At 37.4% G+C, this 26,920-nt stretch overlaps 1 protein-coding gene, 1 long non-coding RNA gene and 1 pseudogene across 2 annotated transcripts in view; 1 reads left to right on the top strand and 2 right to left on the bottom strand.

Annotated features, from left to right (window-relative positions):
* The window catches only part of FDX1 (ferredoxin 1), a 35,167-nt gene that overhangs the window by 7,759 nt on the left and 488 nt on the right, over positions 1–26,920 (bottom strand). Inside the window, exon 2 of the mRNA XM_072611163.1 lies at positions 13,484–13,608. Within this exon, the coding sequence (XP_072467264.1) occupies positions 13,484–13,608 (125 nt within the window). The remainder of the gene's footprint in view (positions 1–13,483; positions 13,609–26,920) is intronic.
* On the top strand, positions 3,966–13,488 carry LOC140505306 (uncharacterized). Its single transcript, XR_011967443.1, has 3 exons — positions 3,966–4,035; positions 5,759–5,831; positions 5,976–13,488. It is a non-coding gene; the product is annotated as an uncharacterized lncRNA (long non-coding RNA).
* LOC140505305 (COP9 signalosome complex subunit 1-like) lies at positions 15,840–26,515 on the bottom strand (annotated as a pseudogene).

Below are 26,920 nucleotides of genomic sequence, written 5' to 3' on the forward strand. Positions count from 1 at the left end.
GAAAAATTGTTTGGAAATAATTAACTAAAAGGACAGATAGCTGGTACAGTGGATAGAGTGCTAAGTCTAGAGTCAGATTCATCTTGTTGAGTTCAAATCTGGCCTCAGATATTTACTAGCTGTGTGACCCTGGGCAAGTCACTTAACCTGTCTCCCTCACTTTTATCATCTGTATAATGAGCTGGAGAAGGAAATGGCAAACATTCCAGTATCTTTGTCAAAAGAACCACAAATGGGGTCATGAAGAGCTGGACTCAAGGACTAAAAAAACAACAATTAACTGAAGGTTTGTTACAAACTGTCCAGCTCCACAATTACTCAGAGAAAGAAAAATTTTGGTTTGACATCAGCAAACTAGCTCAAAAGATAGTGGAAAGCATAAAGATTTTAACAGAGCCAGGAGATAAAGAGGATGATAATGACAGAAAATCTGGTCTAGAGAGTTTCCTAGGCAGGAAAATACTCCATAGATATAGCTATTTAAGGCCCAGGAATGAAAATACATTAGGTTCTGTCCCTAGAGAGTAAGGGGCATACAACTTTATATTCTATCAATAGTGCTTTAAGCATTAAACACCTACACTAGAAAAGTCATAGTGGAAATCCGATAGTAGCAGTCTTCTCAGTTTTCAGCTCCTCCCTTGTTAATGCTGAGGAAGTTTTACCCTCTCCCAATATCTACATAGGTGGTTCCTTATCTGTGCTATGAAGGCCAAGTATCTTAGGTGTCAGGCTCAATGAGTAAAACTAGATTAAAATTAAATTCATCATCTTGCCCTTCAAAATAGTAGTAGTAGTAAGTAGCAGCAGCTGGCATTTATATAGCTCTTTAAAGTTTTGCAAAGCACTTTAAAAATACTGTGGGATGTAGGTGCTATTATCCCATTTTATGGATGAATAAACTGAGACAGGCAAGGGTGAAGTGACTTGTCCAAGGTCACACAGACAATAAGTGCCTGAGGCTGGATTCTATGAACTTAGGTTTTACAGACTCTAGATTCATTCAGTGCTCTATTCACTTCCCTTAATGTCTATATTTCTGTTAATATCCTGCCATTTTTCCACTCATTCAGGTTTGAAAGGCTGAAGACCACTCTGACTCTTCCCTCTCCTCTACTCTTTTCAATAACCCAGCTAAGTTTTCTTTACAGTCTTTAAGAGGATAACTTGTAGATCTACATTGGGAAAAGAAGCTCCTCATCAGTAGCTCCCCAACCCATAGGGAGAACGGTAACAAAAAAAGAACCCACCACAAATCTATCCATGTACATTATTTTCCCACAATAAACAAAAAAACAAGAAAACAAAACACTGTTACCTCCTTGAAGGCAGGGACTAAAAATTTAGTTTTGCCTTTGTATTGCCGCAGCTCAGCATGGCGCTCAGAACACAGGAGGCACTTAATAAATAATTGTTGACTGATTCAAAGAAGCTAAAGCCAAGGTGAAATGAAACTTAACTTAAATTCTAAGGACAATGAATGAATGTATGAATGAATAAATGATGTCATCAAGAGGAGGAATAAGGAAGAGAAAGAACTACTACTTGGGGATGGTTTAAGATGACAAGATCAGAGGAAAGAAAGTTGAACTATTCAGCCTCTACTTCCTTTGTCTTCTCCACCAAGAATTATTTCCTGACAATGGAAGGCTAGTACAAAGACAGTTAATGGGAGACTAAAACCCAAGATAAGTGAGAAGATGGCAGAAGAGCACCTACCTACATTCAATGACTTAAAGTTGAGTGGTCAAGAAGAATGACATCAGAGGACAGAGAAAGGACTTGTAGATAAGACTGATGAACTGATTCTTGTGATCAATGATAAAGAATGGGGAATGGGAGGAGTGTGGCAGGAGCTGCAAACATCATCATAATTTTCAAAACAGGGTAGCAAGTTGATTCCTCAAACTATAAGCTAGTGAATTTACTTAACACACTCCTTCCCATGAGATAGTAAGTACCTGACATGATAAATGTTCAAAAAGAAGTTGGATGAACACTTGGCAGCATATACTAGTTCAGGCTCTTACTGCCATAGCCTTTGACCTAGCAATACCAGTATTAGATCTATACCTAAAGAAATTAAAGAAAAAGGAAAAGAATACACATAAACAAAAATATTTATGGCAGCTCTTCTTATGGTGGCAAAGAACTGGAAACTGAGAGGATGCCCATCAACTGGGCAATTCATATGGTATATAAATGTGATGGAATATTATTGTGCTATAAGAAATGATGAAGGGGATTTTTTCAGAAAAATTCGAGACTTACATGAACTCATGTAAAGTGAAGTGAGCAGAACCAGGAAAACAATGTACACATTAACAGGAATACTGTAAGCCTTAAAGCACTATACAAATGCTAGCTATTTATTGGTACTATCACTACTGCTGTGCTCCCACATTTCTGGTCACGTTTCTCTGCTCCAGGATCTTCATAGTCTTCTGTTGATCATTCAAGGCCCTCCACTAGCTTTACAATCTTCTCACATACTCTTCCTCTAAACCAGATCTCCCTGGCCCCTGAATCCCCAGAGTCTTCATCCCTTCATGGTGCTGCTCAGGTTGCTCTGGATACCTGGATTATCTTCCTCCATGTTTAGTTTCTGAAGCTCCTTAACAACAACAACACTTCTCATAACAATGCTAACAGCAGCCAGCACTTCTATAGCACTTACTGTGGGACCAGGCACAGTTATTCTCTCATCTGATCCTCACAACAACCCTGGGCAGGGAGGAAGATGCTATCATTTTCCTTGTTTTACAGATGAGGAAAATGAGGCCAACAGATATTAAGTGACTTGCCCAGGGTCACAAATCTAGCCAATTCCAATGCTATCTCTTCTAGAAAGACTTCTCTGATCCTTCTTTCTCCACCCCTAACAAGAGAATTCTCCACAAATTCTCCCCTCCTGCCCCCACAATTTCCCTCCTGGCTCACTCACCAACCTTCTCCAGCCACATACCAGCTGCTGGCCTCCCCAGGGTGATTCCACCCTGAAGCCAACTGGGAACCAACCTATCATCAAAAGTCCCAGCCCCACCAGCAAATTCTGTTTGTTCTGTTTATACAAAGCATGACTCCCCACCCCTCCTGTCCTCACTTCCCTTTTAATGTACTGTCTTCCACCATTACAAAGGAAGCTGCTTGAAAGTAGTGGCCCTTTTCTTTTCTTTTCCTTAAATCTGCAATACAGCACAGTGCCTGGAACACTTCTTTCCATCTGTCTGTCTATCTATCTCTTGATCACTCTCTGATGCAATACATTTTCCAAGTAATATAGTAATATAGTTTCCAAGTAATATAGTTTGATGCCTTATTTCTCTGCTAGATTGCAAGGTCCTGGAATGGCATCTCATCTTTATTTTCTTCCCCAGGGCTTAAGAAAGTACTCACAAGGAAGGGCCTAAGGTATATTTTCTGACAGAAGACATTCATTTTATTGTACAGAGCAGATAATCTCTAAGGCCTTTTCTGAGTCATAATAACTTAATGGAGTAAGAAACATTATATTAAGAGGACATATATTAAACATAATTATAGAGCACATACAGATTCAGATGATCATTTTCAAACTTAGAACGTAAGCATGTTCTTGCAAAACAGATTACTTAAAGAATCCTTTAATGCATTATGGAAGTCTTCCAAGAGAGCAAGCTAGGCTGATTCAGAAAGGTCCATCTGCCAGATGGTGCCAGAACACTATGAGCTCTGAAAGTAAATTTTATAATTTATGTAATGGTTTTTCCATATTATTTGACACCTGACTTTTCACAAGACTAGTAACTGCCTTTTCGACTATTCAAGTAGCTTGTCCTTTCTATTATAATGAAAATAATCAAGCAAGCACCCACAATGTGCCAGACACTATATATTACATATACTGGGAATACAAAGGATGAAACAATCCCTCCTTATGAGGTGCTTACATTCTAAAGTGGAATATAAATACAAACTAAAGTAAGCATAGAATAAAGCAGTTCGTAGTTTGGGAAAAAGGTATTTGGCAGCTATGGCAAAGAGGAAAAGCTTCAGGTAAAAGTTAGTACATAAGTTGTGTGTGAAAGGAAAAAAGGCATTCCATGAGACAGAGGTGAGGAAAGTACATTCCAGGGCATCAGGGACAGATCTCCAAAGGCATGGAGACAGGAGATGCAATGTCATTTGTGAAGGATAGGGAAAAAGACAATTGTGTTGGAATGCAGAGCAAGGGAGAATGAAAGACAGGGTGAGGCCAAATTGGGAAAAGCTTTAAAATCTTAACACAAGTGTTTTCAGTTTATCCCAGAGGCAACAGGATGCCACTGTAATTTAGTAAGCTGGTGACATGGTCAGACTTGCACTTCCCTTTGCTTAATACTTACAACAACTATTCCCATTCAAATAAGAATGGGTTATGCACATACAACAATTTTCAACCTAACAATTTAGGGAGAAAGCCAAAAGGGCATTCACTTTTTTTTTTTAGAGCAAAACTCTAAATTTCCTTGAAGGACTAATTTGAAGCTAATAGGATCATAGTTTTAAAGCTGAAAGGGCCAGAGATAAACTAGTCCAGAGGTGTCAAACACATGGACTATAGGCCGCATGTAGTCCATAACACTCCTGAGAGTAGCCCAAGTAAAATTAAAACATAGTTCCTATTTGATTTTAATGTGTCAATCTATTAGTTAATAAAAAATATATAAACATGTATAATTTTCTACATCAATATGTGGTCCATAGGCATCTCCATGTACATGAAGTCTAGTGCCCTGTTTCTGAGTTTGATATAGCTGAGTGGTACAGGATAGAGGGCAGGGGTGGGAGTCAGGAAGATTCATCTTCAAATTTGGCCTTAGACACTACCTGTGTGACTTTGTGTATCTTAGTCAAGGAAACCCCAACAAAAAGTTGGATATATCTGAAACGACTGAACAACACAACCACTGATCTAGTCTAATTCCTTCATTTTCAAATGAGAAACCTGAGGCCTGGAGAGGTAAAGTGTCTTAGCTAAGGTGACAGAAGTCAAGATGAGATTCAAATGCAGGTCCTAAGATACCAAATCCAGTATTTTTTTCAGGGCACCACATTGCTTCTCTAATTATTTTACTTTTTAAGAAGATACATACTCCATCTGTTTGAAGAGTTATATGTAATATGAGGTCAAGAGCTAGGGATCAGGATTGGGAACTATCTTGGCTCTGTAAGTCACTGAACTTCTCTGGGCCCAGATCCAATCAGGTTCTACCTCCTCCATGATGACTTTCTTGATCTCCTGTCTAGAAGTCATGCATCTACCTGCAATTTTCCAACCCTCTATTTGATCTCTAATACGCTCAACAAATTCAAATTCATTTTAAACTTATCTATGTACTTGCTTAATTCCCATTACTAGATTGTAAATTCTTTGAAGAGAGGGATATCATCTCTACCTTTGTAGACATAGTTCCTGGCACAGAGCACTGCATAAGAATCAGTGCTCTGACAGGATTCTAGGAAGATGGCAGAGTAAGACAGGAAACACTGGACTCTCCAGAATTCTCCCACAAACATAATAAAAATATTGCCTAAGGGAATTTTGAGCAACAGGCAGAAGTAATTACAAGTAGTGGAAAAGCAGTGCTCCTCCTAAGACCATTTGGATGGGCCTTAGGAAAACCCAACCTCCCAGAGGAGAGGTCTGGCCCAACTGAAGTGAAAACACCTTCAGGCAGACTCCACTGAATCAGGTGGCAGGTGACAGGCTCCAACGGTAAAAATTTTCACATCACAGACAGTGCGGGGGTCAAACAACTGAGCAAGAGAAGCATAAAGGATCCTCTGCAATTGCTGGATGCCAGGCACAGGTATGTGGACCAGATGCAGTCACAGGTTGTGGCTGTGGGAGAGGAGGAGCAAGCACAGACCCAGTGAGTGAGATAGAAGGGGAACCTGCAGCCTGTGGGCACTAAAAGGAAAACCAAAATCCCTGGTTTTCATTTTGATTCTAGGGCAGAAGGGTGAGCTGAAGTTTGCAGTGCTGAGAGGAAACACAGTGACAAGAGGTTTGGCAGTGACAGTGTGGCTGGGGGCCGAAGCCATGGTTCAGGGTGAAGATGAGTACCCCAGGCCAAGCTCAGAAAAACAACAGCAGGGAAAATCTTGAAGCCTGAGGTATCATCCTTCACATCTCTGGGACTAATGTGACTATAATAAACTGCTTAAAATGATAATAATAATAACAATGAGTAAGCAAGGGAGAAAGAAATCATAGATAAATTATAAAAATGAGTAATCAGTGGAAGAAGTATTACACTGGAAGCAGGTGGAGAGGTGAGCTGATAGTGCTAGAATCTTACATCATAACTGGGTTAAAAAGGGAACTACACATACATCTAGAAGGGTATAAAAGTCTTCCAAATTTACAGTACCTAAATTTTTAAAGGAAAAGTTAAATGAATTAAAGGTGGAAAAAGAAAGTAAAACTGTAACAGTAGAGAACTTTAAGCTTTTCCTCTCAAAATCAGATAAATCTAACCAAAAAAATGAATAACAAAAAAGTCAAGGAGGTGAACAGAATCTTGGATAGGCTAAATATGATATATATCTGGAGAGAACTGAATGGAAATAAAAAGGAATATGCCTTTTTCTCCATGGTATATGATGCCTTTACAAAAAGTGGCCATACAGTAAAGGCATAAAAATTTAATAGTTAAATGCAGAAAAGCAGAAATATTAAATTCATTCTTTTCAGATCACAGTGCAATAAAAAATTATATTCAATAAGAGAACATAAGAGACTCAGATTAAAAACTAACTGGAGACTACACAATCGAATTTTAAAGAATAAATGGGTTAAAGAACAAATGATACAATCAATAATTTCATTAAAGAGAATGACAATAAGGAGATAACACATCAAAACTTAAATGCAGTTTTAAAAACTAGAGAAAAAAATTTTAAATTCCCAATTAACACTAAATTTGGAATTCTAAAAATTATAGGTGAGATTAATAAAATTCAGTGCTAGAAAACCACTGAATTAATAAATAAGACTAATACTTGGTTTTATGAAAAAAACAAAAAAAAAAGATTGGTTAATATGAGTGTCAAAAAGAGTGAAGAAAAACAAATCACTAGTATTAAAAATGAAAAGGGTGAATATACTACCAATAAAGATGAAATCAAAGCTATTATAAGGAATTATTTTGCTCAATTTCAAGGCAATAAATTTAACAATTTAAGTGAAATGGAAGTATATTTACAAAAATATAAACTGCCTACATTAATAGAAGAGGAAACAAAATACCTAAATAAATCTATTTCAGAAAGAAATTGAGCAGGCCATAAATGAGCTTCCTAAGAAAAAATCATCAGGACCAGATTTATAAGTGAATTCTACCAAAAACTGAAAGATTAACTAATTCCAATATTAAATAAATTATTTGGAATAACAGGCAAAGAAGGAATCCTACCAAACTCCTTTTACAAAACAGATATGGTACTGACACCTAAACCAGGAAGAGCAAAAACAGAGAAGGAAAATTATAGACCAACTTCATTAATGAATATGGATGCAAAAATCCTAAATAAAATATTTGCTAGGAAACTACAACAATACATTTACAAAGATTTCATTGTGACAAAGTGGGATTTATTAACAAAATTGATTATGTCAATAATAAAAGTAACAAAAATCATACGATTATATCAATAAATGCAAAAAAAACTTTTGACAGAATAAAAGATTCACTGCTATTAAAAACACTTGAAATCAGAGGTAAAAATGGATTTTTCCTTAAATGATAAGAAGCAGCTATCAAAACCCATCAGTAAGTGTTACTTGTAATGGAGATAAGTTGGAACACTTCCTGATAAGATCAGAAGTGAAACAAGGATGCTCATTATCACCAATATTATTCACTATAGTACTAGAAATGCTACTAATAGCACTAAGAGAAGAAAAAGAAATTGAAGGAATCAGAATGAACAATGAGGTAATTATCTCTTTTTGCAGACGATATGATATGCTATAGATTCAACTATAAAGTCTGTGAGAACAATTAAGGACTTTAGTAAAGGATATAAAATTAACTCACCGAAATCATCAGCATTTCTAAATATCACCAACAAAACCTTGCAAGAGGAGATGATAAGAGATACTCCACTTAAAGTAACTATAGACAACATAAAACATCTGAGAGTATACTTGCCAAAACAAACCCAGGAATTTCATGAACATTATTATAAAACAGTTTTTATACAAATAAAGTCAGATTTAAATAATTGGAGATATTAATTTTCATAGGCAGGCAGAGCCAATATAATAACAATTCAACCTAGATTAACTATTTATTCAATGCCATCCCAATTAAATTACAAAAAAATCATTTTACTGAGTTAGAAAAAAATAATAAAATTCATTTGGAAGAACAAAAACTCAAGAATTTCAGAGGAACTAATGAAAAAAATGTAAAAAAAAGGAGGTTTAGCACTACCAGATGTGAAACTATAAGGCAGTAACTATTAAAACTGATATTGGCCAAGAAATAGGAGGGTAGATCAGTGGAACAGATTAGATATACAACACACAGTAGTGAAAGAATATAGTAACTTTGTGTCTGACAAATGTGAAAATTTAAGCTTTTGGGGTAAGAATTCATTGTTAGGTAAAAATTGTTGGGAAAGCAGAAATTGGACATAGACCAGTATCTTACACTGTTTACCAAGATAAGATCAAAATGGGTACATGACCTAATACAGAGGGAGCCATCACAAGTAAGTTTAAAGAACATGGAATGTATGATACCTATAAGACTTAAGGATAGGAGAAGGCATGAATAAGCAAGAGGTGTAAAATGGGTAATTTTTGTTATATTAAAAAGGTTTTATACAAATAAAACCAAAATAGCCAAGATTAAAAGGAAAACAAAATTTCTCAGATAAAGGTTACAGATCTCAAATACATAAAGAATTTTGTTAAAACTGTAAGATTACAAGCCAGTCCTCAACTGATAAAAGGTCAAAGAATATGATCAGGGAGTTTTATGTTGAAGAAACCAAAATTATATACAGTCAAGAAAAAATGCTCTAAATACTACTGATTAGAGAAATGCAAATTAAAACAACTGTGAAGGGGAAAGCAATAGATGATGGATGGGATGTGGAAAAATTGGGATATTAATTCACTATTGCTGGAAGGGATGCCCTTCAATTGGGAAATGGCTAAATAAGTTATCATGATTGTGACGGAATACTACTATGCTATAAGAAATGACTGAGCTGGTTGATTTAAAAAAAACATGGAAAGAGGAAAGACATATGAAATAATGAAAAGTGAAATGAGCAAAGCAAGAGAACATTCTACACAATAATAGAAATATTCTCATAAGAACAACTTTGAATGACTAATTCATTTTGAGTATCACAAATACTCAAACCAACTACAAAGGACCTATGAAGGAAGGTCTATTCACCGCCAGAGAAAGAACTGGTAAATAGAAGTATGTATACTATGGTTTTACACATATATATACATACATGTATGTGTATACACACACACACATACACATACACACACATATCTATGCCTAATGGTAGTCTTTTTTAAGGTGGAGTGAGGAGAGAGGGAGAAAAAACATCAGAGAACAAAAGAAAACTTAGAAGAAAGCACAAAAAAGCAGGCAACTTTGAAAACGATGAGTAGTGTTTATTACATTTCTTAAAAAAGTAAACACTATGAAATGGAAATTCATTGTTTTATACTGAAACCTCTCTTTATGCTGTGCTGCATAACATGGAAATTTTCCTTTTGCATGTGTGTCTTTTTGTACTTAAGTTCAAAATGAATAAAAAATTTTTTTTAAAAAGACCTGAGTTTAGTTCCCGCCTTCCAAATTGAAAACAAAAATCAGTTCTTAAATATGGTGATTTGAAAAGCATAATATACACACATTATAATCCCCCAAAAAAACACATGCCTTCAGGAAAGATTCCTTCAAGATTTGTCATTCCTTACCAGAAAATCTGACAAGAGGACACTCACTTATACTAAAGGTAATATTAAACATATTAATCTAATAACTTGAAAGATGATTTTATCTAAAAATAAATAAGACAACATATGCCTGTTTCTAAAGATGCAAGAGGCTTAGAAATGATCTAAAACAGTATCCTTATTTCACAGATGAAGAAATTGAGGCTCAGCAAAGGGATGTGACTTGGTCAAGACTGCAATGATGATAGACTGAGTCTAGAACTCAGACATCCTGACTCTTAGTCTAGTGCTTAGACAACTACACGAGGTATTCTAAATCTCTAACATTTATTTTGGAATATCTTAAGGATGAGGAGAAAGTGATAAGTACTTTTTAAAAGTTTCTACAAAATGGGCCTCTAGACAGGCTTAAAGGTTGCTTCTTTACATCAAAATTCACATGGGTAGACAAGGAGCACTTAGAAGTTTCCTTATTAATTACCCTGACAAGCTCCATGTTCAATATTGTAACCTGGGCTACAAAGACTAGAAAAGCACAAAATGTCTTAAAATGGAATTTATGACAAAATGTCTTAAAATGGACAAAGACAATAAGTCAAAGATGACAGTAACTCCTAGCATCCTTTACACACCTTCAAATTAATTTCTTTATGACCCATATTTATTTCTAATTTCTTCTCCTATGGATTTCATTGCTCTTTGAATCTATTCTGGAGTTATTTCACATTTTTTGTGTAACGCACATGATTATATCATCAGACACAACCTCACTTTACTTCATATTATAATATTTGTGAGGTGAGCTTGGTATTCTTTTTGTGGCTTTCATCATACTTCCTTCTGGTTTTAGGATCACCTCTGTTGATTTCTCTGTGTGTATTCTGGGATCTGGTTGAGACTTTAGTATTCCAGTCTTCTTTTTTTTTCTTTTCTTTTTGAGTTTTGTCCCCTATCATTTACTTTCTTGTCCCTCACCCTTTGCTTGGTGGGTAGATACCCAAGACTGGGTTACCAGGCTGCCTCATTTTCCTCACGTGGAGGGATACAGAGTTTGCTGGTCTCATTTCTACTTCTTACAGGGGTTCTTTACCACAGGTCTGGGACTTGGATAGGAAGTATCACATTTCAGCTCACCTGAATTCTCCTCTGGCATTAGACCTGGAGTCAGACGACCGGGTTCCAATCCTGCCTCAGGCACTTACTGCAAAACCCTGGACAAGTCACTTAATCTCTGTCTACCTCAGATTTCTCAATTATAAAATGACGATAATAATTGCACTTCCCTCCCAGGTTGCTGTGATAACCAAATGAGATAATACTTGTAAAGTACTCGCCACACTGTAAGCACTATTATCATTTTTGTGGTGGGTGTCCACGTTTATTGGACTGTAAACTCCTTCAGGGAAAGGACTATCTTTTTTTTTTAAACTTGTATTTACATGTTTAGCACTTAGCACAGTGTCTGGCACACAGTACATGCTTAATAAATGTTTACTGGCTTAACTATAAAATGACAATATTTTCTGTGAATGAAGCTTGAACACTGTGCTAAAACTTAGAAGAAACCTTTCTAAAATATAGTATATATCTTCCTGTCCTTTATAAAGAGCACATATAATTCAAATCTATTTTTATGACTCCAGTTAATATCAATAAATTTACTATGAACAAATAGTGGCTATTGTAAATACCCTCTTGTTCCCTACTCCCCAGTTCCAAAGTTCGTATCATCACCCACAATTCTATCCACAATTTGATCCTCCTTTGAATAAGTCTTGATGAAGAAATGGGCTTTTTTCCTTGCCAAAGCTAATCACATTCCTATCCCACCAACCCCAAGATCAATTCCTCTTTCTTTCACATTCTGATTATTTTTTGACTCTTTTTTCAATACTTAAAAATATGACTAGGTCTTCCCCATCCTTCAAAAGCCTTCACTTGACCCTGATGTCAAGAGCTCAAGCTCCTGTCCTGTGCTCTTCTTCATTTCCCAGGGCAGGTTGCCTCCATTTTCTTTCTTCTTAATTAATCCTTTCTGCCTCTCACCATTCTCATCCCCCACTCCACCCCTCAACTCTTACTTCAAGGACCTGTTATTTTATTAGTACATAATCCAACAAAACAGAAAACTAAAGTTTGGAGGAGCAGGAATTCCAGGTAGAGGGAGCAACACAAACAAAGATATTCTGTCTGCAATCGTACCACTCAACTGTATCTATGACTAACTACCACTGAAATACATTCAGTGGTCACTAGCAACTGCTAAATTCAATTACTCTTTTACATTCTTCATTCAGCTTGACCTTTCTGCAACATTTAACACTGTAGAATTTCCTCTGCCAATCTCCCGGATCTTCTTTTCCTCCTTGTTTTCTATGACATTATTCTCTCCTGGTTTTCCTACCTACCTGACTGTTCCTTCTCATTCTTCTTTGCTGACTCCTACCTATCTACCGAGTACAGGTTTTCATCCCACACCTCCCTAGATTCTGTCTTGGGACTTCTACTCTTAGCTAAATGCTATACCTTAATATTATCACTTCCTGTAGGTTTAATTTTCATCTCTGTGCAAATGACTCCCAAATCTACCTACCTAGACACAATCTCTCTCTTGAACTATATTCTCATCTTGTCAACTGTCCAATGGACATCTCCATCTATATATCCCCTCTGTATCTCAATTTCAACATGTATAAACAGAATTCATATTTTACCCAAAGCCCATCCATCGCTCCTTCCAAACTTCCCCATTTCTCTTGATAGTACCATCATCCTTCCAGTCACATAGGCTTAAAAATACTTGAAGTCCTCACTGACTCTTCCCTCTCCCTCAATACCCTTATCAAGTCACTCTACAATCAATCCTCTTGGATGTGTTTCCTTCTCTTGACAAGTTCAGGGCCTCAGCACTTCTCACCCAGACAACTGTAATAACTTCCTAAGTGTCACTTGCTCAGGGTCACACAGCTACTAAGTGTCTGAGGCAGGATTTGAACTCAGTTCCTCTTGACTCTAGACCTACTACTGTATCCACTGTGCTACCTCACTGTCCTTACCTTTGAACAGGATCTTTCATTTTCCCTGTCTTGATAAATTTTCTGAAGCTTCCCTGGTTTTAGTTCTTACCAGATGAGTAGCGCAGTTGCAAGTAGTGCAGTTGTAAGTAGTTGAGCTTAAATGTAAAAAACACGAAGTCTAAACTTACGATTTCATCAGTGCAGGGAACTCCCAGCACCAAAACAGACAGACAACTATAGGTAACTTATAGGTAGTGAGAGGTTAAATGATTTGTCCAAGAACAGCCCTATCAAAGAGCTATTCTTCTGGAGGTATGTACAATAACACTGTCAGATTACTTAATTCAAAGATTATGAATACTAAATTCATTGTGCTAAACACTTATTACCTGCTTGTTGCTTGACTGTTAGTTTAACGATTCTCTGGTCAATTTTATGGGTTAAAGTTTAATTATAATTTGTGCTTCTACATACACATTTTTTATATTAAATGATTTCTACTTACCAAACCCATCAATGTCTAGATTATTATTAACCACAACATCTAGTAGAGTGTCACCAACATTTCCTTGAGTTGTTAATTTCTCACCATCACGGTTTATAAAATGAATGGTTACTTTATCTTCTGAGCTAGAAAAGAAAGAATATCTTTAGTATTCTTTAACCTTGGATAAGTATTTGTAATAAAGCTTTTTAAAGTCTCTAAGGCCAAACAAATAACAATGTAACTAAACATCATCAAATGTATCTCTGTACTCTTCATCCTTTCACTTTCAAAGGATCACCTAGTAGGAAGAGACTGGTACCAACCACAAATTCTGGGATTTAGCAAAGTTCTCATCAGCCAACACTTTGTATACATTCAACATCTATCAATAAACTACTTACAATACTGATCAAATTAACTGAAACAAGCTATTATGTTAGTAATTAAATAATGTATAGTGATCAGGAACTAGGACTTCATTCACCAAAAGTTTATCTACAACATGAGGATAACAGACATTTCCCATAATATTGCTGTAAAGAATGCTGGTAGAAAGACCTGAAATTCAATTTCATCATTAGTTGTGTGACTTTGGGCAAGGTGTTTATCCCCCAGATCTTAGTTTCCTCATACATAAAACAAAGGGATTTAAGTAAATTATATTTAAGGTTTGATCCTGCTGTAAATCCGCTAATTTGAACTAATTATGTTTAAAATGACAATGCTAATATTGTTATTAAATGTTTATATGTAATTACATATAAATTCAAACACTGGTACACCCCTGAATAGTGAGTGGTTTCCCTTCCACCTCTCTTATCTCTAACTTGTTCTATGGAGTGCCTTCTCACACAATGCTTCACCAGACATCTTGCTTCCATAAAACTAATGATGTTGCTCAAGGACACATTTATATAGCACTTATCAATTATAATCTATTCCAAACACACACTGTACTGAGTTCAGCAAAGTCACATGTCTTTAAGAGAAAGAATCAAGGAATACAGACATCTCAACAGAGAAAAACAAATTTCCCCACTGTTACAGGTTCCCTAAAATTCTTGCAGGACTAGGGTATTGGTGCTGAGAAGCATAAGTACAAACTGGCTGCTAGCACACAGATAATCCTGTTTGTATCTACCACTATTATTACTAAAATGAGATAGTAGCTAGAAAATGTGTTTAAGAATTATAATAGGGCTACCAGGTCTAATCCCTAAAGTGATTAAAAAAAAAAAAGGAAACCCCCTCCCCCCCAAATCTAAAAATATTTATAGCAGCTCCAACAATTAGGGAATGGCTGAATAAATTATGGAACATGAATGTAATGTAATACTACTGAGCTATAAGGAATGATGAAAGGGATAGTTTTAGAGAATCCAAGAAGACTTTTACGCAGAATGGAGAAAGAATAAGAACAATTTATGTATCATGTCATAAAAACAAACATTTTTCAAACACTTAAGAACTAGGATCAATGTGCAACTACAATTCCAAAGGACCATTAAAGTATACTACTTACTTCCTGACAGAGAAATCATATTCAGGGTATGAAATGAGATTATATATATATATATATATATATATATATATATATATATATATATATATATATATATATATATATATTTAACATGGTCAATGTGGGCATTTGTTTTGCTTGACTAATCACTTAGCACAATGCTTAGTACATAATAGCAGTAACTTAATGTTTATTGACTGATTGACTATGCATATGTCACAATGATTTTTTTTCCAGATAAAGGAGAGAAAAATACATCTTCTGTTCATTGAAAGACGTTAAAATTAAATACAATAAAATAATTAATCTTGTGGTGTTTTATCCAGAGTATTCACAGTACCAAGATACCAATGGTATAAGTGATTCAGTGAAATATGAACAATATTTGCCCATATAATGTTCTCTATCTCCCTCCACCAGGATGGCTGGATAAATTATCCAAACATCTCGGTTTTGTTCTATCATAATTTCCGATTACCTTAATTTTTATCCTAGACATGCAAAAAGCAGTCCCTAACATAATTCTATTGCAATTTTCACAACTGCCAATAGATGGCAACAACTGGCAAAAGATGGTTTCTTTATCAGACTCCTAAAAAAAGTGGCATAATCACAGAATGTTGTTAGAATTGAATGGAAAGGAATATGGATCCTATAGGTCATCAATTCAACACACATTTATTAAGCATTCCTATGTGCAGACACATAGAAAGGCACAACACAGGACATGCTTTCAGAAATCTTGTACAAAAAAAGGTACAAATAATCATGAGGAAGAAATTATTTTCATCTTTGGGGTGGGGAAAGGGAGGGACTACACATTTACCTGTGCTCTAGCTCAATAGTTTACTATTTGTTTAGCCATGGGCAAGTCTCTCTCAACCCCAGTACCTCATTCTATTTATCTGTAATTCTTTTTTTGGTCTAAATTTGATTTTATCAATGTGGGGAACTGTTCAAACTAACTCAGAGAGACAACTAGTCTGTAACTTACAGTCTCAAGAGTGTTATCATCTGGACTTCTGAGAAGTTATATGATTTTCCATGATCACACAATTAAACATGTCATGTCAAATGTAACACCTGAACCTGTCTTCCTGCTTCTACAGCTATTTACACTGCCTATCCCATCTGTAAAAGAAGGAATCATTGTATCATCAAGGCTCACTCTCTAGTCTGCTCCTTCTAGACTGCTTTGGGCCTCTCTCCTAAGGCTGAATTCATGATTGGTCGGTGTGTTCTTGTTTTTGTCATCAGAAATACAAGTCATGCTGCTCAATTACTCTCATCTGCCTAACTACATACTGCTCCCTACTCCCTTCCAGCCCCACCTTTTCTGCTTTCTTTTGCGTTTTCTTCCCTTAACAGATTTTAACTTCCTGAAGGGCAAGAAGTGTCCCCAGCATTCATCACAGTATACCTAGTACATAGTCATTTAATAACTATTTACTGATTGACCCCCATCTTTCCATCTCTCCTTTACTTGTTATGTTCCTCTAGTAGAACAGAAGCTCCTTCAGAGTAGGTGTCAGCTTGCTTTTTTGCGTATGTTTCCCCTGTGCTACGCACAGAGCCTGACATACACAAACACTTAATAAACACTAAGAAAATACCCGTGGTACCTACAGCTCATAATCTAAAGGGGAAGACAACATGAAAATAACTATGTACAAACAAGCTATATAGAGGGTAAATTTGAAATAATCAATAGAGAGAGGGTGTTAGAATTAAAGGGGAAGGGAGATCAGGAAAGGCATCTTCTGGAAGGTGAGATTTTAGCTGGGACTTGAAGAAAGCCAGGGAAAACAGAAGGCAAAGATGAGAAGAACATTTCATGCACAAGGGAAATGTCCAGAATCAGGAAATGAAATTATTTTGTTTTTCAGGAACAACAGCAGGGAAGTCAGTCACTAGACTGAAGAGAACATGGGGGTGAGTAAGGTATAACCCTGCAAAGGTATAGTGTTGGGGTGGGGGGGAGAAGAGGGGTTATGAAGAGCTTTGAACACCATATACAAGATTTTATATTTGATCCTGGAGGTGATAGGGAGCCACTGGAGTTTGTTGAGCAGGGGCTTGACATAAGATCCATACTTTAGGAGGATAACTGACAACTGAGTGGAAGATGAACTGGAGTAGAGAGAAATTTGTGACAGCAGCTGTGAGGTAATGAAGGAGTGCACCAAGGTGGTAACAATGTCAGAAGAAAGAAGAGGACATACTGAAGGGATGTAATGAAGGTAAAATTAACATTAAGGATAGGATTCTGAGAAGGCTGAATGAATAAGGGGACCTGAATGCTAACACAAAAGGTTTTAAAATTCATTTCCCAAACAGTGAGGTGCCACTGTAGGTTTTTGAACAAAGGAATGACATGAACAATGCAGTCATTACAAAGAGTACTCAGAAGCACTAAGAATAAGGGGAATGCAGACCAAAACACACCTGAGGTTTTATCTCACATTCTCTAAATTAGCAGAGGACAATCTATGGCAAGAATTAACGTTGAATAAGTTGTGGGATAACAAATACACTAATAAGTTGTTGATGGAGCTGTGAAACAGTACAATCATTCAGGAAAGTAATTTGGAATTATACAAATAAAGTGATTAAAATGTCCAGAAATTGTGAACCAGAGACTCCATGATTAGGCTTAGACCCCAAAGAAGTCACCGAGACAAGTCTCCATATACACCAAAATATTTATAGCAGAACTTTTTTGTGATGGTAAAGAACTGAAAATAAAATAGATGCCCATCAATTGGGGAATAAATAAATAAACTGTTGTACATAAATGTAATGGAAAATTATTCCCCTATAAGAGATGTATGATAAATACGGAAAAGTACGGAAAGATCTACATAAATTTGTGCAGAATGAAGTAAGCAGAACCAAGAAAACAATATACAGTTATTACAACAGTGTAAATGAAAAAGAATTATATACACAAAATCAGAAATGAATGTAGCAGAATTATAAAGAACAATTATGTCTCAAATGAAGAGATATGAGGACACCTCCACAGGTTTGTGGAGATGGGAGTTCCATGAGTGCTGCACACTGCGTGTGTTTTCAGATTTTTTTCAAGGTACTGATTGGCTGTACTGATTTTTCTTCTTTTTCTTTATTGGCTTTAAATACCACTTGTTTTATGGGATGGCTCTCTGGGAGGCAGCTATGATGATACAAAAAAAACAAAAAGAAGAAATCAACGAACATTTTTTTTTTTTTAAAGAGTACTGGGAAGAGTCAAACACTAGACTCAGCTCAATACTTCCCACTTCCCAGAATGGTCAAAACCAGATTAAAATGTAACTGGGAACTATTTAACAAAACACAGAAAACACTTTATTTTAAAACCAAGTTAAATATGCTTTGTACTGGGATCCTTATGTCCGGGTTCTTTTTACATCTTCTAGAACATCATTTTTGAGCATCTCCCAGTCTACCTGGACTGACTTCCTCTGTTGCATTTTAGTTATGGGATCCTACCTATTTTTCCTCTTTGAACTTTGCTTTCACAAAATATCACCAATTGCTCTCTTTTAACACAAATTCTAGGAAGGAATATTAAAAAGAGGAAAAAAAAAAAGAAGGGTTAAAAAAGCTTTCCAAACGGGCTATTCTCCTCAACTTTATTTTTTAAAAATTCTTGTTGACATTTTAAAAGTGCATACATATTTTTAAGAAGGTTGAAGTTCCCTCCTCCAACAATCCTCCAATTCATATGCTCAGTCCCACTTACCTACCTTCAACTATATAAATTCACTGGATATATTTTCATCAACACTAATACATTGGCCAAGCGTCTGCATATGAAAGCCCCTGTATACTTAAGAAATCTGGGTACTTTCAAATGTATTTTTGTGGAAAAGTCAAAGGCAGTTTATTTTAGAGTTCCTTCCTTCCTCTTTCTTTTCTTCCTTTCTGTCATGTTTTTTAAGGGTCTAAAAATTCAACAACTCATTTCTAACTCGAAAAAAATATCCACAAGAATGAGTTTGAGAATCAAGGCCACTGTAAGAGGTACTGCCACGTCACTGTGCTCATTGGGAACAAATGCCAGCACAAGCCAGACCTCTTCCCTTTCTTCCCACTCCAGAACAGCAACAGGACAGGTGATCCAACCTCACCTGTTTTCCTCACACTTGGCACAGTGCCCCACAGTAGGCCAGCTAGAGGAACCAGTGGCACCATGCCTTCTGGTTCCCAGCTGTGCAGAGGGAAAAAAAGTACTGTGTGGGGAGGGCAAACTCCAGGTGACTCCTGACAACCTCTGTCACTACCTCTGTGGGATACAACTCTACTGGCAAGGTAGGCACCGAGGCAGCAGTCTGGTAGTCTCAGGGCCCAGTAGGAAAGAGGAGGAATCCCTTGCGTTGAAAGATGAAACCTCCCAGGCTCAAGGAAAAAAGAAGTAGACTGGGCCTCTGGAACCAAAGAGACTTGGGGAGCACGGAGTTGGGGATGGACACTTAAATACAGTCCTGGAGTCCAGGTCAAATTCCAATCACATTTTTATGCTTATCTGTGACTGGCTGTTGACTGGTGTGTTAGTTCATCCGTGCTCCCTTGAGGAAGAGACTTGACATGGATCTGCTTGTGCAGCAGAGCCACCTGCAGAATCATCGATTTGGCAGAATACTGGAATTCTTTGCCCATGAGCAGTGACACATCCTGGGCAAACAGAATCTATCTGTGGAAGTCAATTCAAGTAGTGATAAGCCCCTCTGTTTGTTCAAACTCTAGTGCAGCCTTGGTGATACTGAAGGCTATAGCCATCTTTTGCATGTCAGCATGGACACAGGGACTGAAATACTGGATAAGGGTATGGTTTTGATTCTGGATATAGAAAGTCCTGAGGTGGGAAGCCAAATACATGTCCAGCTGCAAGCTGTCCATCTCATCTAGCATCTTTATGCATGAGGAATATCTGGATTCATAGAACTGAAAGATGATGTCCCAAACCTGTGGTTCCAACTCCAAGAACAATTTGAAAGAGCTGCCAGAGATGTCATTGCATTGTAGCTCCTGTTAATCAAAGGTAGCCAGGACACAGAGACCACCATATACAGCCATATTACTGAGGGGACAGTAGCTCAAGGAAGTCACAGTGATCAAATGAAGCTAAAAGAAAGTACTTGACCATCTGCTTATACTTTTGAGCAGTCAACTCAGCCAAGCTGACTGCACACTTGAACTTGCTGAGAATGGCCTGGGTCTGGCTGTCCCTTTCCTCTAGCTGCTCTACCATCTCAGGAGTACACTCAGCTCTGCTAAAATAGATCAAGACATGGGACCAATTCTGCAAGTAGACACTGACCTTGATTACATTGAGGTACATACTGATGACATGTTTGGCTCTGGTACAAAAGTCCCAAGTCCAGGAGTAACACTTGAGGGGACTGCTCAGATAAGAATCAAGATAATGGTTGCCTAGGTCACTGTGCCCCTCTCTGATGCTTTCTTTAATGGAGTTCCTTATATCCTATAGCCTGCCTATCTATCTATCTATCTATCTATCTATCTATCTATCTATCTATCTATCTATCTATCCTATATACCCTATAGCCTATATCCACCTTCTCCAGTTTTAGCAGTGCCTTTTTTCCAGTGGCTTCCACTTACACTGTGTCCAGTGGCTGGGGCTCTACCCCTCCCTCAGTGACAGCTTCAGGAGCACTTTATAGCTCTCTGGTAGCCTCAGAGAGTTTCCAGTAGATCTTCTCATGAATATCCGCACAGAAGGGCCTCTGCACAAAGGAGCATGCCATCTTTAGGGTCTTCACCCTACGCTGTGGGCAGTGATCTTCAATACCCCACTGTGACAGGATGCATACTGTTCCAGGTCCAGGGTAGGATTTTTCACTACACTGTTGATGTCTAATGCATTCTGCTAACCCTCTTGAGAAGTGACATCAATCTGCAAGGATTGCTCCCTCCAAATTAAACACCTGAACCAGTAGATACAGCTTCCTTCTACCTGCCATGGGTACTATCCACATCAGGGTCACTAGGGCCTTTGTTTTTTGTCTTTTTTTTTTTTAAAGAAGGCTGCTGAAAGCTTAAATTTCAGCAAAAACTCTGAGAATTGGTTATTTTCACATCTTGTCTGAATGTGGGTTCATTTCCTTGACTGAGAGGCTAGTCCACCAAATAAGTAAAAACAATTTTACTTTTGTTTTTTTTGGCCCCACTGCCTGGCTCACAGTAGGTGCTAATAAATTCTTGTTGAATGAATGAAATATCTGAGATAAGAAAGACAAGCACTTGACAAGGAATGAAGTGAAACTTAAAAAGGATGGTAAGAAAGTATTTGCCTGCAGTTTTGTAAATCAAATCAAAACGGTTTTAAACTGAAAAGAGGAAGGGAGGGGGGGGAGGTGGAAAGAGAGAAAAAGCTATATTGCATTGAATCTTAAGATTCTCCAGAGATAAAAATCCAATAAAGTAAACAGTAATATAGCCCATAATTTTTTATGTCTATATGCAATCCTCATAAATGCATAGATAACAAGGAGATACTAAAATAAGGAGGCAAAAACTACCCTCAAAGGCATCATGGAAATTTGGTGGAATGAGTCCCATGACTGGAAAATAACTCTGGTAGACACCGAAGAGGTAAGAGCTATGTGATCACTCCCTTCTGGAATCTCTCATACCACTCTCTTTGGACCTGTCCTATGTATTTAACTGAATTTGAATATGTATTATATTTATTTATATATCTGTCTTATCCCCCTTATGAGATTATAAGTTTCTTGAGAACAGAAACTGTTTATTGTTTTATCTTTGGATCTCCAGAGTCTAGTACAGTGAATTAATTACACATAATAGATACTCAATAAATTTTTGATAAATTTAACTAAAAGAGTCAGAATTTACCATGTCTCTAAGCCATCATGTCAACTGCCTAAACAACCAAATTTGGTCCCCAATATAGACCCTACTAAACAGAAATGGTAAAAATAAATTCAAGAGAATAGGCACAGAAGAGAATGAGTACCCTTCTCAGGCTACAGCCAAGTCAAGGAGCCTGGAACTATAATTTTAAGTGGTTTAGGCTATAGTCAAAATGTTCTTCCTGACTTCAATTTTGGGAAATAAAAGGACTTTGTTAGATTACTATTTAGATGACATCACTTTCACCTATTAAAACAAGCCTTTAAAGGCTCAGACCTCAGAAGCTCAATAACCTCCAATGCTGATAAACTGATCTATTCAATATCCCCTTAACATAGATATTCAAAGGTAATATGAAACACCAGGGTCACTGATTATATAATTATTCATCCAGTAAGTGCAACTAATCTATTTTAGAAATAGATATTTTTAAGGAAGTACAGAAATTCAAGAACTGGGAATGATCATATAATCCAGCCAATAGCTGAAAAGGAACTACTATGCACACAACTGGCAAAGTAGTCACCCAGACTTCACTTGAAGAATTCTTACCTTCTAAAGCAACACATTTCACTTTTGCATGACTCTGATCATTAGGAAGCTGTTTTTAACTTAAACATCTTAAACTTGACTCTCAGACACTTCTACCTACTACTTTCCTAGTTCTGCCCTCTGGACTAAGCAAAACTTCTAAGCAACACTCATAAAATACTGGTATTAAAATTATGAGCCTATGTTTCTGAGAGAAGTTATGTTTGACGAGGGTACTGCAGATCAAGTACCAGCTTCCACAAAAAATATTTTACAATGGACCACACATTCCATTTCACAATGGCCTAAAGATGTAGAGAACACAAGATCACACCATGCTTCTTGTTAGGAGATTATGAAAAAGCAACAGACACAGTGAAACAAAATTGTAAGATAAGGTCCAAAGAGATTCACAGAATCCTTGGATAGATTCCAAAGGATCCATTAACTTGGATGTGGGGGAAATGATCTTTATTTCAATAAGTGGTTCGCTTTGTAATCCTATGTATTTTATTTTATGCACTTAAAAACATTATTCTAGCAAGGACTCTGTAGGTTTCACCAGATATCAAAGGGGTCCATGACATAGAAAAGATTAAGAATCTCTGACTTAAAAACTACTCCAAAAAGGTCTAACACCATATAACAAAACAATTCAAGGTATTTTGAAAGATATAATAGAAATACCCCTAGTTCAACAACCTTCTGATTATAAATATTGTTTTGTATTCATCCTTTGTTGCCGAAGACCAAGCCATCAGAGAAATGATGACATGACTTATCAATATTAAGCAAGGCATAAATAGGTAGATGTATAAGCTTCCTTCTAAGATGGAGGTGTTGCAGAACAGATTCCAATTTAAAGAGGGATTTCCAGTATATGGTAAGATTTTCTAGATATTCCTGTTGCTAGATACTGTGCTAGCTGAATCTAGCCTTGGAATATACTGCAGAGCCTTCTGAAAAAGATCTATTAACCACTCACAAGAATATGAACTAAACATCCACATACATAGATGAAATGGATGAAAAATGTCTATTGACCAGATTATGACATGCTGTTGAACTGATAACTTATAAAGTTTGTGCATCAATATGTATATTATGCTACAAATGGACAATGAGTTGGGCCCCACAATTCAACAGAAGGGAGGCTAGACTATCATTAGAAAATTGCAAAGCTCTTTTAAAGACCCAAAGCACCTTACAGAAATTTTACACATGTCCCAATTAAATATCATTTTATTAGATTCAGTTCATCATTCTAAGTTTTTAGGATCTAACCTCTAGATCTTTTAAGATGCTGACTGACGTCTAGCTTTGTGTCACCCGCCAATTTAATAAGCACATGATGTATGCCTTCATGAATTGAATTTTTGGAAAATCCAAAAAGTAACCTATTTTTCCTGATAACTATACCATACCTAGGGGGTAGAAAACTGATACTGGATAATACTGTACTGCAATACAGTAGCAGGGATCATTAAATAAACAAATTCCAGTTGATATGGTTATCACACTACAATGCTTTACATTCTAAAAAGACACTTCAACTTAGCAGGGGAAGTATTCTTTTGAACAGACAAACTATGCTTAAGAGTTGGGGAAGGAACAGGAATTCTAGGCATAGAGAATGAAAATAAGCACTATAACCTTAGGAAAGGAAAAACTGGATAAAGACCATTATAGTTAGCTTTTAGTGGAGATTAGAAAAATGATGGTTTGAAGACAAGGAGGGAAGACAAGAAAGGCAAGAGTATGTAGGAACCTCAATTGTACTTACCTGATCTTTCCAATATTATGAGATACTGAGGGGCCAAGAAGGCAGAAGAGGAGAAGGAGGCATGTAGACAATAGAGACATTTTATCTCACAAACTTAACAAGAGAAGCTCTTTGCTTCCTAATTAAGATCAGATTCTATCTACTGGGAGATAAGCCTGATCCTCCAAAATACTGTTTTTATGAACCATTTAATCCATCACCTCAAATCATTACATGCTGTACCTTTCCCACTACAACATTCACTTTGTAGATCGAACAGCATTCATACTGATAAAGCTGCCAGGGGAAAAGGAGGATGCAATCTATAGTTGTTGTTAATTTCTTAGGCAGTTTCAAATAACTAGGGAAATGCCAGTAGCAGGTTTTTTTACACCCTTGGGGGTCTCAGTTCCACTCAAGTACAGGCAGTGCATAGAGATACATCTATGCATTCCAGACAGTCTGTACATCCCTATCTGAATGAGATCAGAGAATTCAATTCTCTGAAAGTGAAGCTAAGTACGAACATAAAATTAATGAAATTAGTCATCTGCAGGAGTATATCACACTAAGTGATACTTAGAAAATGTTTCAAATTAATCCAATTCATTACCTAACTAGGAATACAAAGAAAAATGAAAAAGTCCTTGAGGACAAAATTATGGATTTTGTTCTGCTAAAAGGATAAAATAAAATACAACTAATTTGAGGAGGGACAAAATCATCAGTAACTTTCGAGGTGGCAAGTGAGAGGACTGACAGCAAAGGTTTCATAGACAAAATGGCACCTGGGCTGACCCTCAAAAGAAGAGACTGACAGCTAATAATTTAGTTTGGTTGTAGGTTCCCAATCACTGTAAGTATTCAAGAAGATGACAGATTGTTATTGACACAGAGGAGATTTCTGCAGTGGAGAGGGGGTTGAAATAGATGCCTTTTGATCTGATCAGACCCAAGTTTTTATGTTTTGAAAACTAGGATAGATCTCAAATTTCATCAAATTAATATAAAATAAGTAGTGATCTAATTAAATAAATGTCAAAGAATTCCATTAGAACACTGATCGTCTATAAGGAGTCTACAACAAATAAGAGTAAGGAAGAATTCTGCAGTGTGTCTCCAGTACCATTCAAGGAAATGGCTGCCCTGATTAGCTGATGACTGTTTTAATTAGTTTCCCAAGTAGAGCCAGAGGAAAACACTACCTAAGACTATCCAATTCCTTGTGAACTGACACTAGAGTTACCAATCAAGCTTCTTCCTGGCCTTAAATTTCAACATCTACAAAATGAGGACAATATCACCTGTGCCAACTAAGTCAAGGGGAGCAGTGAGAAAATTGCAATTTAATCCAGCAAGTGCTATATAAATAAACATTCGAATACGTTGAGAGAGGCAACAAGGTATGATGGTATAGAGTGCTGCACTTGAAGACAGGAAGAGCTGCGTTGAAATATTGCCTCTCACACTACCTGTGTGAGTGAGCATCTCAAAATGTTATTTAACCTCTCTGTCCTCTAGATCTGTGAAAAGAATTCATGATCTGTGGATGAAATTGAAGTAATCAATGATGCTTAACATACTAATACAAGCCATTACTTCTGTCATTACTACTGTCCTAGCTTTATACACATATGTTTTATCTCCGAGAAATGTTAGGGGATGATTTTTCACAAACATGATTACGTTACAAAATCATTCACAGCATTGTTGTTTTTAAGACTGAATTCCCCTAAAACATTTCAATTTCTTTTTACTTCTTTATAGTTCTCTTCCAAACTTTTACACACAGCAAGGCACAAATATACAAAGTTGTGACAGCCAAAATCTGAAAAGCAATCTGGGAGCTGCCAGCACAAGGCACATCAACAGCTGCAATATGACAGGTTAAAAAAACAACCCCCAAACCTAACTCTCCCACTCCAGGACACACACCAAAAAAACAAAACGAAGAAACACAAACCAAAGGGATGAATGAATCTGAAAAGAGTACAGCACAGAGAGCAAGGGAAGTGATCCTCTGCCCTCTCCCCCAGTCAGACTATGTATATCTCAGGAGAATGTGAAGCTCTACGTATCTAACGTGTTAGACACATTTATGAAGCACTTGAGATTTGGGGACACTCTCCACATGTTCTCATCTGATCCCTGTGGAGGAAGCACTCTTTACGAAGCCTCATGTTACAAGGGAGGGAATGAGGCTGGGAGATCCAAGCGATGTCCACGACGACACGGCTGGGAAGCGTCTGAGGAAGGACCTCTGGACTCCGCTTCCAACACCGCCAAGGAGGCAGTTTAGACAGAACCGGATTCGGACTCACAGAAGGGAAGTTCTCACCTTACTGTGACCCTGGCACGACTCACTTAACTTCTCTAGCTGCAGGAAAAGGACAACTACATGACTTGTAGGCATCTCCAGCTCCAAGCTCCGCCAGGGTTGGGAGAGCGGGACAGGAAAAGGGCCCGGACCCCCCGCCAGGCACGGATCCGCACGAGGAGCCCGCAGAAAAGACCTGGGTCGTGGGGCCGGAGCAGGAGGCCGGTCTGCAAGGCTCGGAGGGGCCGTCAGACGGCCCGGGGTCAGGGGGCTCCGCTTAGCCCACGACTTGGAGGCAGTCCAGAACAGTCCGGGCCGGCCAAAGGTCCAAGGGCAGCGGAGCCTCCGGGGCTCGTCCTCCCCGCCCCCAACGCGCGGACCCGGCCTGGAGAGCGGAGGTGCCCCGGGCAGCCTCAGCGG

The sequence above is a fragment of the Notamacropus eugenii genome, chromosome 5, assembly GCF_028372415.1.
Source record: "Notamacropus eugenii isolate mMacEug1 chromosome 5, mMacEug1.pri_v2, whole genome shotgun sequence".
Classification (NCBI taxonomy): domain Eukaryota; kingdom Metazoa; phylum Chordata; class Mammalia; order Diprotodontia; family Macropodidae; genus Notamacropus; species Notamacropus eugenii.